This window comes from Canis aureus, chromosome 9 (assembly GCF_053574225.1).
Source record: "Canis aureus isolate CA01 chromosome 9, VMU_Caureus_v.1.0, whole genome shotgun sequence".
Taxonomy (NCBI): Eukaryota; Metazoa; Chordata; class Mammalia; order Carnivora; family Canidae; genus Canis; species Canis aureus.
Window position 1 is genome coordinate 5522142 of NC_135619.1, and position 13637 is coordinate 5535778.

The 13637-nt window shown below is 40.9% G+C and overlaps 1 gene segment (V, D, J or C); it reads left to right on the forward strand.

Annotated features, from left to right (window-relative positions):
- Positions 1 to 5159: 5159 nt before the first annotated feature.
- LOC144320005 (T cell receptor alpha variable 22-like) lies at positions 5160 to 13637 on the forward strand. The segment is given in 3 exon segments: positions 5160 to 5294; positions 5461 to 5785; positions 10704 to 13637. Coding segments are annotated over 3 exon segments (498 nt in total).

Sequence of the window (13637 nt, forward strand, 5' to 3'; positions counted from 1 at the left end):
GCAGAGCAGGGCCTGGATGCCGAACCTCTCTGACTGATCCACTCTGGTTCCAGCACAGCCTGTGGCTGTTTGTCTCTCAGTGTCTGGTTGTTATAAAGTCAGACAAATGGCTGGAGCTTAGGAACCAGAAGTGACATTCCACAACATTAACTGTTCATTAGTGATATGAAAAATACTTTGATGCCAAGAGTATAAATGTATGTATACATAAACCACATCTTCTTTATCCATTCATGTTTCGATGGACACCGAGGCTCCTTCCACAGTTTGGCTATTGTGGACATTGCTGCTAGAAACATCGGGGTGCAGGTATCCTGGCGTACATAACTTTTTGATGTTTCAATGAAGCTGAGTTTTCGACATGGACAAGGAATAAAACCATAGAGAAGACTATATGTTACCAAAGTAGTCTGTGGATTCAGCCAAATAATTTAGTCATTTGACAGAGTTTACTATTTTGTTCATGTGGTTGCATGTTGCTGGATTTCCTTTTTTCTTTTTAAGGCTGAATAGTGCTCCACTTATGTGTATATACCACATTTTCTCTATCCATTCATCTGTCGATGGACATTCAAATTGTTTCTCCATCTTGGCGTTTGTGAACACTGCTCTAGGGAACATAGGAGTGATTGATATCTCTCCAGAGTGTGCTTTGAATTCTTTTTGATAAAGACTCAGAAGTGGATTTACTGTATCGGTTGATAGCTGTATTTTAAACTTCTTGAAGAGCCTCTATATTGTTTTCCATGGTTGCAACACTGTGAATTCTCACCAAAGTGTGCGAATATTCCAATCTCTTTCACGTTCTTGGAAACATGTGTATGTTGTGTTTTTGATAAGAGCCATCATTTTGTTTTAGTGTTTAAATTACGGATATACCCGAGACGTTATCGTAAAAGTCACGGCAAATATATTGAGATTGTCGTCATTAAAAAGGAACTAGAAACTTCCACATGTTTAAAGTATGTGCTTTTTTCTGCGAAGTTCTGGCTATACCAACATGTTAAATCTGAAATGCTGAATAGGACTGTCCATTTTCATGTAATTGCATGACTGTAGAAGGTGCTAATTCATTGGGGCTCTGATTTGCATTTTCCTGATGAACAGTGACATAGTATTTGCTCAGATACTTGTTGGACATTTGAAAGTCTTCTTTAAAGAAATGTGTGTTCTAGTCCTTAGACCATTTTTAATTGACTTATTGGTGTCTAAACACTGCTATTTTGGGAATTCCTTCTATAGTTTGATAACAGTCTCTTATCATATATGTGGTTTGCAAATATTCTCTCCCATTCCATGGGATGACTTTTGATGTTGTTGATTGTTTCCCTTGTTGTACTGAGGTTTTTAGTTTGATTTATTTTTTATCCTCTGACGTTTAAAATTTAATTTAATTTAATATAATTTTAAAAGATTTTATTTATTCATTCATGAAAGACAGAGCGAGAGGCAGAGACAGAAGCAGAGGGAGAAGCAGGCTTCCCATAGGAGCCTTATGTGGGACTCGATCCCAGGACCCGAGGATCACAGCCTTAGCTGAAGGCAGATGTTGAAGCACTGAACCACCCAGGCGTCCTGTATTTTCTACCTTTTAAAAAAAATAGATCTTCCCTTTAGCAGTAACTAGTTTGCTGGCTAGGGGTTCTCTTAGATCCAATTTGACTGCCTCTTCGGCTAGCCTGAACTGTTTCGGCATCTCTCTGATGGTTCTGTGTATTGCAGGTTAGGACAGGCCTTTAGACTTTGTACACTGGGGCAGCAGGTAAATCCCATCCTATCTGCTCACCTTTCTTGATTGTCTTCTTTTCGGTTTGCTTCTTTTTTTTTATCTTTATTTATTTATTCATGAGACAGAGAGAGAGAGAGAGAGAGACAGAGAGAGAGAGAGAGAGAGGCAGAGACACAGGCAGAGGGAGAAGCAGGCTCCATACAGGGAGCCTGACATGGGACTCCATCCCAGGTCTCCAGGATCACACCCTGGGCTGAAGGCGGCACTAAACCGCTAAGCCACCTGGGCTGCCCCTCGGTTTGTTTCTTAAGCGATATGGAGCAATAGTTGTTTTGGTTTAATAACTTCTTTTTATCTATGTTTTGATTAGTGATATATTTGGGGTAATTTCAAATATTTTGGTTTTGCTCTATATGCTTCACTTCTTCCTTTTCTCTTCTGTTGGACTGATAAACGTTTCTCCTTTTCTCTGTTGATTTGGGAAAAGTAAAGTGCCTTTCTCTCTAATGACAATAGAAAGTGGAAACTGGGGCAGCCTCGGTGGCTCAGCGGTTTAGTGCCGCCTTCAGTCCAGGGCCTGATCCTGGAGACTCCGGATCAAGTCCTACATCAGGTTCCCTGCATGGAGCCTGCTTCTCCTTCTGCCCGTGACTCTGTCTGTGTGTCTCTCTCTCTGTGTCTCTCATGAATAAATTAATAAAATCTTTAAAAAAAATGAAAACTGTCAAACAGAATGATCAGAAGATGAATTATTTTCTTCTTCCTCAGACTCTTTGTCCCGACTTTCCAGTACTTGGAGTAATTTTCACCTGCTAGCCTCAGGGCATATTCATTCAGGTTTTCGTCATCTCTGTTCTAGGAAGATCATGTGCCCATATGAGGAATGCTTGATAGGGTTTATTTTAGTTCAATATTTCATAGATTAAATAATCTTAAGCTTGAATCAGTAAAGGAAAGGATGTAGAATTGGAAATATAGCCATAATATGGAATATAATGTAACAGACGGTTGATTATAGGTTAATATATTAGGACCAACACGATTTCCTATTGAGATTTTAAAGCAAGTTACAGAACGGTAGATCCAGAATGTATATTTGTATTATAATAAAGTATAATAAACTATTATGTATTTTCTGGTGATTTTAACCTAGTAAAAGATGTGGAAACATTAACTCCAAATCGTCAAGATGAAGAAAAAATTAGGGTGGTAAGTGATGAAAAGGTCAGAATTCGGAGGGGTAGAAAATGGGATTTTACTTTGTAGGTAATGTTTTATTACTCTTAGTAATTCATGTACTCACAAATTCCTCCTATTGTTAAAACAATAAAAATCATAAAAGCCAGCATAAAAGTTTATCCATCTTGTCCCCTATTCTCCTCACGAGAAAGTAGAAAAGAGAATAGTCACCTTCTTCTTAAGATTTTGTCCAAACCTAACCTATACATATTCTCCTTCCTCCGGTTCACATAGTTTTTAGTTTTCACTCCACTTAAGGTCCTACTCGTTGACTCTACTATAGGTATGTATATGTTGGTTTTCTCTGTACATTGTACGTTTTCCACTTTTATATGTTTTATTAGTTTGTTGTTCTATTTTTAATTTCAAAAAGTTAACACACAGGGTTATATTTTTCAGGTGTACAATATAGCGATTCAACACTTCCACAGAACACCCGGTGCTCATCAGGACACGGGCACTCCCTCATCCCTTCATGTATTGAACCCATCCTGTGGCCCTCTCCCTCTGGTAACCATAGTTTGTTCTGTTTAATAAAGCATCTGGTTCTCGATTTATCTCTCTGAATCATATTTTTGCCATTTACTTGTTTGGTTTGTTTCTTAAACTCCACATGAGTGAATCATAGGTTTTTTGTCTTTCTCTGACTGGCTTATTTCCCTCAGCATTATACTCTCTACCACCAGCCACATAGTGACAAATGGCAAGATTCCATTATTTCATATGGTTGAATAATAGTCCATTAAAATTTTATATCTTCTGAACCTTTAGGAAATTACAGTGTTGAAACTAAATGCCCTGTAATATTTATGGATTTCTTTTGAACGAAGGTAAGGAAATCAAATAGCACAAGATGAGATTTACTAAATTAATTTCTGATATCAGTTTCCGTACAATTCTATTTTAAAAGTAAGATTTGGTTCACTTTTAATCCCCATTCAATCTAAGCAGTTATCTTCTTCTCTGACCAACTGCATTTCCTTCATCAGGAAGCTTGGAATGAATGGGGCAGGGGATCTGTGCCTGCTGATTACCTGGTATGAGGTGTCTTTGCTGACTGTTTGAGTCCTCTAGGGGGCACTGCGGGCCGTACAAGACACCAAGACTTTCTGATGGTCCAGGGTTGAATGTTAGTTAAGGAGAGAACAGAAGTCAAGTGAGCCAGTCCATTATGGATAGCAAAGATGGCGGGTGGGGGGGTGGGAAGGAATCTGTGTCAGTTCATCTCATGTTTTCAGCTCTGCCATTTCAACTTCAGACATGTCGAGGCCATGACCCTATATCCAAGTAATTATTCTCAGAACAGGGTAGGATTTTTCTGGGCATTGTGATGTCACCATGGAAGCTCAATAGAAAACATGGTTTACAAGCTGCCAATTGTTATGAATAAAATCCCCGAAAATTACTGCCATTGAAATTTTTTCAATACCGCAGATATCCTCCCTCTTCGTACATCCATGCTGAGAGTGGAGAGAACAAGAATGTAGAGAAGAAGAAGAGAGGAAAAAGTAAGGAACAGAAATAGAAGGAAAGGTAGAGGACAATGTTGACTTTGACCGGCCATGTGTGACTTGGCCAGACTCAGCTGTGTAAGTGAGCAGGTGTCCACCAGTTGCACAGGAGACTAAGAGAGCTGGAAATTAAATTAGAGAGGACGTTATGCAGACATCTTATTTTTCACTGCCCAAATTCTGTTTGGAATCATTATCTATGCAGATGGGAAATGTCTCTATTGGTTTCTAGAACTATCTTGATATCAGGAAATTGTAGGTATTTCTGCAATACCCAATGCAAACTATCATATGGTTCACCACGATCAACTATTTTTATATAACTGAATTCTCACTTTGTATGTCCAATGATGCAATTTTGGGAATGGAGTCACTCTTCCCTATGATTTATCAAGATTCTGCAAAACCCAGAGACGCTGGCACTTCTAGAAATACCATCCAGCTTTCCTCACACACTAACCCATACATTTCTCACGTAAAGTGTTTATGAAAAGAAAAAGAACTCTTATATCTTTCTATATTGGAAATATTGCCCCTCTCCCTCGGCAGTGTTGGCAAGTGCAATTTTGAAGACATTACTGTGCAGTGTCACTGGGGCACTGTGGGAGGAGTCTCGAGTTTTGTGACTGATGGGACTGAGGTGTGATTGGTGCCCCGTGATTCTAGTGGAACAGATTGAGTGTAAGAACAGAGTTTCTCTGGACCTGGACTCTACACTCTGTAGAGTAGGGGTCAAGGCACGTCATTGACTAGACACGGAATCATGAAGAGACACTGGGATGCTCTGCTGGGGCTCCTGTGGGTCCATGTTTGCTGTGAGTGAGGCGATCCAGAATGGGGCCAGGGGAGTGGTCCAGGGAGCTGACACTGAGCTAGAGGGTCCTATATGCTCAGTGGTGTTTCTTGGGATGTTTAGAGATTGAAAGCTGCATCAGTGCTCTCCAGTGATATCGTTTGTGTTTGTTTTTCTTTTTCTAGCAGTAGTGACAGGGATGAAGGTGGAGCAGAGCCCTTCAGCCCTGAGCCTGCAGGAGGGAGCCAGCTCTATCCTCAAGTGTAATTACTCTAGCGCAGTGAAGAGTGTGCAGTGGTTCCGACAGAATCCCGGGGGCGGCAGCCTCACCAGGCTGTTTTACATAGCTTCAGGGATGAAGCAGAGCGGAAGGCTAAACTGCACACTGAATGCTAAGGAACTGTTCAGCACCCTCCACGTCGCGGCCTCTCAGCTGGAAGACTCAGCCACCTACCTGTGTGCGGTGGAGGCACAGTGCTCCCTGGTGATCTGCAGCCTGCCCCCAAACTGCAGGTGGGTCTGCAGCACCAGCACTTCCCTGGGGAAGGCATTTGCCCCCACAGCAGCCTATGCAGTTTTACAATTTCGGCTTTCTCTTACAATACTTTTTTCCTCCTAAACTTAGGTGCATCAGTGCTGTTAGACTTACTTTCCTTGCCCTTTTTCTTCCCAGAAAATTCTTTGTAGGTAAAATACTCTATGAAAGAGCTTGAAGCAAATGATAGAGATGCGCATATCCAATGCCATGATAAATAGATCTCTGGCGCTACCCCTAAAGTACCTGTAAAATAATAGAAATAGAACAGGCTTAAAAAAATGATACCCGTCAACAGATAGAAATACCGAGATTGTTTCTTAGCCTATAGGTGGTCCGTGTTCAAGGAAATGTGAAGAGAATGTGTACAATGTTCTTTTAAGTCTCTGTTAGCTTTTTCACTCTTGGGAATAGAAATGGAATTACATATTTTTATTGAAGTCCAGGAATTCTACTTATCCCACTACATATATTTTCTGTTTCAGTAATATAATCACTGGTAAAGAAGTAGTTCGTTTTATACATGAACAAAGGGAAGATTTTAGAGTGTAAGTGACTTGGTTGAGCTCATAGTATTCCTAAGTTAATAATCTGAGGTGACAGGAGAGCTTATCCTCTGAGTACCTGTTATCGAATGCCCTATAGAAGCACAAGTCTAAATGACTTCTACTGATCAATTTATATAATGTGTGGACATATATCACTGACCACGGTATATCCTTTTAAGGCATTTTTAAAGACCACCTTGTGGAGAAGAGCTTGTGGAGATTTTCATTCTGTTCCATGAAAATGCATTGCTCTTCCTCATGTTTTGAATGAATCTATTACTCATGATTTTGTAACATCATTCTCAGGTTGGGAAAGGGAGCAGAAAGCTTCCAAGACTGTGCAGAGGAATCTCTTCTCTGTTGTAGCCAGAGACAAAGACTTCTGAGACCAAACTCAAAGTTGAACCTATCATGTGGTCCAATTACAGCAGAAATTGACTTCCAGCCTGTGCCGGTTTTTATGTTCATGCAGAACATTGGTAGGAAGGACTGAGACCCTGAAAAATCAGATGGAGGTAGCTGGACAGACTCGCAGTAGCTGGGAGCAGAGGTAGCTTCTCGAATATGTGACCTGACAGTCACAGAGCCCGCAACTCTCCCAAGGACCCCTGCCCTTCATTGAATGCTGTGAAATCCTAAGAATGTGTTGAAATTCCTAATGATTTTATCTTCGTACTTGTCTTTAATGAGTGAGTCCCAGAAGTGGGAGGAATAGGTGCCTGAGCAGAAGCTATACATAGGGCAGCAGGACACAGGCAGGAACATGTGCAGGCTCAGGTTCTGGGTCACAGCAGGCTGTGTGTGAAGTGAGCTGTTGGCAGGACCACCCGCTGTGCCTGTGCCTGCTTTGGACTCTCTGGGGCTTTGGTATGCAGCAAGGGGTGTAGTAAAGTTTCTTGGGAAATTACTACAAAGGAAAGTGTATACATGGACATTTCAAAAAGGGATTTGGCAGTTTCCTACACAGCGAAACACTCATACTATGTGATCCAGCAGTGGCCTTCCTATTTCCCCAAAAAGGTTGAAGATTTATGTGCACACAGAGTTGTACACAGGTGTTTTATGGAAGTTTTATTCACATTTGCCAAAATGAGGAAGTAAGCAGTATGTTCTTCAGGAGGTGAATGAATAAATAAATGGTGGTACGTTTAAATAATGGAATATGGTTGACGCTAAAAAGACAGGAAGTATGAAGCCTTGAAGAGACAGGGCAACCTCGTATACATTTTACTGTAAAAACAGCTAATCTGATAGGGCTATATAGAGTATGATATGATCCCATGATGTTCTGGAGAAGCCAGAAATATGGAGGTATTAATATTGTGGTTGCCTAGTTTTGAGGGAGGCAGAGAGATGAATAGAGCACAGGGTATGTTTAGTGGAGTGATCCTGCTCTGTATGATAGTAAGTGTTGGGTACATGCTTTATACATGTGTTCACACCATTAGAAAGTACAACAGCAAAAGGGAACCCTAGAATTCTAGGCTTTGGGTGATATCCTTCATTGTGAAATTTGTCATGGGGAAGATGATAAATGGAAGGCTATGCCTGTGCGGGGGCAGGAGGTGCACTGGAAACCTCAGTACATTTGCCTAATTTTTCTTTGAATATTTTTTGAAATGGTTGAAAAGAAGAAATTTTTTATAAAATCAAATTCACGGGGTCCCTGGGTGGCACGGCGGTTTAGCGCCTGCCTTTGGCCCAGGACGTGAACTTAGAGTCCCGGGATCGAGTCCCACGTCGGGCTCCCTGCATGGAGCCTGCTTCTCCCTCTGCCTGTGTCTCTGCCTCTCTCTCTCTCTCTCTCATGAATAAATAAATAAAATCTTAAAAAAAATCAAATTGAGAGATATAAAACTAATACGTATGAAGAGTTAAACATTTTAGAAAATCACTTCCCTAGTACCACCTAAACACACCTTTTTGCTGTTATTTTTTTTTTTACTAAAGATGCCCAATTTTCTTTTCTTTTTTTTTTTTTTTCAATTTTCATTTTGAAATGATCTCGAAGATTTTCGAACCATCTGGCTGGACATTTTAAACCTTCAAACTAAATTTTCAGGAGAAAGCTGGATCCAGAAAGTAACTAGGCTTTTTTAGAACTTGCTTCTCACCTACCATATTAATAGCTCATCCACCTCCTCTAACTTGTTTCGTATGTGGAGATTCTTCCATTTTTCTGTACCATATATGTAATCTATGTAAAGAAATATGTCCCCAGAAGAACATCCTACTTACCTAAAGCTCAGCCATGGAGCCCCCTGGTCTCACTGCCTGTGAAGGACTTGACACTCAGTGAATAGAGTGCCATTTTATTCCATGTTAATATGGATTTAGTTCTCCTTGATAGATATTCGATGTCATAGGAGAACTGAAATCCAAGAGAGGATCTGGTTTTGAGGACTAAGTCCCAGTTTCTTAGGAGGCCTCAGGGTGGGTTAGTATCAACATCAAAACCACTAGATCACATGTGTTTGTGAAAATGGTCCTGGGGTTCCATGATGCCAGCAATTTCATCCCTTGATGACACCAGTCCAGAGTGCACACAACCAGGTCTCAATAAATATTTGCTTTGTTATGTAGTATAATAGAAATTTAGAGGTGGAAGAGCCCTTAGAAGTCCTTTGGTCCAGCTTCATTTTATACAACAGAGGCTGCATTCAGGATGACAGTATGGAACAATTAGGTAGTGAATGAGCTGGACAAGAAAGAGAGTGCATTTTCTCACTTCCTACCTAGAATTTTCTCCCCTGCCTTTTTGTTGTAGGACCATTGCTGGGTGAAAAGAAAGTGTCTAATGCAAGCCCAGTCGTAGATCTGTCGTGGGTGTCTGAGAAAGTCGTGGTCCAATCAGTTGGAACACCCGAATGGAGAGTTCCAATTTGGGTAAATGTCTGGGACCTTGGGCAAGAAAGGAGACTGGGGCTGAGCCACTGTTATTCTACCAGGAAACTCATCCATCACTCACTGTTTCTGTAGGAGAAAGCGAATGGTGATGCTGCCATGTGAACACCTACATATATTTCTAAAGACTTTCCCCAACATAGCAAATAAATTTAGTATCCCAGATGGGCATCCCTTGAAGGAAGGATGAGTATTATAATCAAAACTACATACTGTCTGCAAAAATGATCACTGGAACGGAGCACTCATGCAGCAGGCAGTCATTGAGATGACATAGATAAAGCTTTTCCTAGACAACTCTTTGACCTTAAGTAAAACAATATTGTATGAAATCATCATGGTGCTGGGAATTTCACACAACTTACCTTTCGATAGTTAATTCATAGAAGGAGTCATTTATTGGAATGTTCACATTCATATCATTACATTCTGTTATGAGAGCCACATGTGAAAAGTACAGATATTGACCTAAGTATCTTTCTCTGAGAAGAGGGAAATTTGCACAGAAAGACTTGGAGAATTCTTCTTTTATGGGGAATAGGAGAGTGAATGGAAAATTCTCAGAATGAGAAGCTTTCCATGTGTAAAAACAGATTTCATATATACACATATATTTATGTATTGAGTTGATATTCTTCACCATAACTGTCTTTAAATCTTTCAGAGTGGGAGAGGAGGAAGAAAGAATAGTTTTATTCTTTGTCATTTCAGAGGATCCATTTGTAGGAATCATGGGACAGCGGCTTGACTTTTGGAAATGAGGTAGTCTTGGTTTTTCTGAGACCCTTTCTCTTGATCATTCTTTAGGGCCAGGTTCCTGTTGGCACCATTCCCATAGCACTCAGAATATAAGACATAAGCACTTTGCAGAATATAAGACAAAGAGCATTCAAGTGGTTTTACAGATTGACAGATTACTCTACAAAAATTTGTCCGTCAGGGGTACAATTAAGAGAAAATTATTTCCCTGATGAATTGAGTCGAGATGTGGCCACTGAAGTAGTGCACCTGTGCTGACACAGAACACACACAGAGCATGTGGAGGGTTCATTCTAGTGCATTCTGATTGACCAGGCTCTGTCAGAAGCAGGAGCTTTTTCTTATTGGCTGGGTGGACGGTGTGGGAAAGTACTGTTAGAGGAAAGAAGGGGCAGCCTGAGAGGAGAACGAGCTCAGCTGGCTGAAGGCTGAAATTCTCAAGCTCTTAAGCTGATCAGCACTGAGAGGAGCCATGAAGTCATTCATGAGAGCATTAATCACGTCCTTGTGGCTGCAGGTGAACTATGAATTGAGCGTTTATGGGAAAGAGAGGATATTAGTGGATATTCTTCAGAAGTCAAGAATGGTTTTACTCAGGCTTCCTCCAATTAGTGCAAAAAAGAGAATTTGGAAATATTGTCACCTGGAATCTGTTCTCTAGTTCTGACCTTTTCTTTCTGCATAGGGGTCAGCCAAGGAGAGAATGTGGAGCCGCATCCTTCTACTTTGAGTGTCCAGGAGGGAAACACCTCTGCCATCAACTGGAATTATCCAGACAGTGGCTCTGGAAACTTCCCTTGGTATAAGCAAGAATTTGGGAAAGGTCCCCAGCTCATGATAGACATTCGTTCCTCTGTGGCCGAAAAAGAAGACCAAAGACTCACTGTTTTCTTGAATAGGATGGCCCAACACCTCTCCTGCACATCGCAGGCACCCAGCCTGAAGACTCACTTGTACTTCTGTGCAGCGAGCACACTGTGCTTCCGAGGCACGTGCTGCCTCCACTCAACCCTGTGTGATGGTTGTTGGTTATTTACTAATTGTCTTGTTCTTACTGGGAAACTCTTGAGATTAGATTCGTGTAAAACATTTTACACAGGGTGAGCTAGTGCTGTCACCCAACATGTCAGTACACTGGATTCTTTCCCTCCTTATAGTGCTAACTCCTGTGCAGTAGAATCAAGGCAATTCTCGATTGGTCCATTTCCCCGAAGTCTGAAAATGGAGTCAGAGGGAATCATGCTTCTATATTATTAGTTTACTTCATCTAAGGTCAACTTAGAAGTGAGAGAGAGGGTGCCATTTCTATAGGCCTGAATGCTTGATCACACAGGGGAGAATTGATGCGGTGAAAGAAAAAAAATTGCTTTTTCCAGAGTGTGCAGAGAGTACATAGCTCAGATCCAGACACATTCAGACTTGAAAGCTTCACCATGGTTGGCGTATTTGTTTCCTCCTGCCTTGGGACAATGTGGTACAAACTCGATGGCCTCTCTTGATCCTATGAGGCCATGCTGGGTGGTGAGAGTTTCCCTTTTGCTTGCTTTGTCTAGGATGTGTTGACTGAATTTGTGTAATTTCTCCCAGTCTGGCAGAGTGAGGCTGCTTTCTGCACATGCTCACTAGCCACTTCCCGAAGCTCACTCTTCTTGTCCTCCTTGGTTGGTTGTGCTTGTAGCAAGCCACAAGGTGCGAGATGGACGGGTGAGGCACTCAGTGTTGTGTGTAGTGTTTACTTTAACTAGGTTTGTTTGCTGTGAGTCAGTTGTACTCACATTTAGTTTTCAGAGAGGCCTGCTCTGTGATGTAGTTTGTACTAGTGTCCGTTCCATCTTATTAACAGCTGTGGCATAGGAGAGCTCAGTTTGCATACAGGAGGTTTACCTGCTTCCTACCTGTCTTATCCACAAGTGACCATACTTAGGAGCTCTTGGGGGGACATCATGAAGGAGCAGGGAGTGGATTTTCCTCTTTGTGTGTTCCTGCCCCTCACTTCAACACTCTCTCAAAGCACTTTTTTGCCAACCTATGGCTCAGTGTGCACACTTCCCAGCACTCTTTGTTTGACCAATGTTCAACAGTGCAGTATCCTCTTTCTCTGTATTTCCTTCCTTCCACCTTAATTCCCTTCCCATAGGACCTTAAAATTCCGATGGTAATGGATGGTTGATAATTGGTCTGGCACTGCAATACCCTCTTATATTTGCTTGGACGGCAGATCTGTAGTGTAGAAATCTTAACGAGTGTCACCTTGAAATTTTCTTATCATTTTATTCATTTGTTGGAGAGCAAGAGAGAGCAGGAGAGAACAGGAACTGGGGGGAAGGGCTGAGGGAGAGGGAGAAGCAGACTCTCTGTCACGTAGGCAGCCGACACCAGGCTAGATGCAAGGACCCTGGGATCATGACCCAAGATTAAGGTAGATGCTTAACTCACTTAGCCACTCAAGAGCCCCTCCTTACGTTTTTTAAAATTTAATTATAAAATTCTACCATTTTAACAATGAGTTTTACTATTTTAACATTTTTTGTGTATATACTTCAGTAGTATTAAATCCATTACATTGTTGTTCAACCAGCACTACCAGCCATTTCTAGAATACTTTTCATCTTGAGAAACTAAATATTTCTGCTCATTCAACCTTAACTCCCCATCATTCCATCCCTCCAGTCCTTGGAAAGTACCATTGTGCTTTCTCTTTCCATGTGTTTCACTACTTTAGATACCCCAAAGAAGTGGAGTTATGCTATCTTGGTCATTTTGTGACGTTTCATTTGCCATAATGTCCTCAGGGTACATCCATCTTTTAGTATGTTGCCTAATGTCTTTGCTTTTTGAGGTTTAATAATACTCCAGTGCAGGGCATATCTCATTTTGTTTATCCATTACTATTTGTGATAGACCTTTTGGTTTCTTCCAACTTTTGGTAGAATCAGGAATACATAAACAATTCAATATTTTGGGTATTTTTATATACTGTCCATTTTTGAGTATATAGCTGAAGTGGATAGCTGTGTCATAGGGCAATTACATTTCTAAATTTTTTAGAGACATTTATGCTTGTTAACTGGAAAAACTATGCTCCAGACTGTGTTATCACAAGCAACTTTCAAGGAACAGAGAGAGTGATCACTGGTCACGATTGAGGCACCAACATCTTGGTGCATCAAAAATCCTAGGAGAGTTTACAGTTTTGCTACCGTGCATTGTAGTAATCAGATGTCAATAATAAGTCTGAATTGAATTGTGAAGCCACGTCTCACTGCTCACTGGTCGGCTCCTGAGTAGCAGTTTGGGTATCCCTTATAATATGTTTTCTTTCTTCTTTTGGTAAAAGAGCCAAACCTGCAATTATTTAATTCTTCCTTATTTGCATCAGTTCATTTGCATTAGTTCAATACGTTCAATAGTTCAATTAGTTCAATAAAGAATGTATAAAACACTGTTCTAAAATATTTCAAAGGCTTGGGAGGAAGTCATTTTGCTACGCTCTAGTGTCTCTCTCAATTTTTTTTCTGTCAACTATCTGTAGTGGCAGAAACAGGGAACAGGATTTTGCTATCATCCAGCTCTGTGTTGAAAACTGTTAACTCTGCCATTAAATTCTTGATACTTTTGA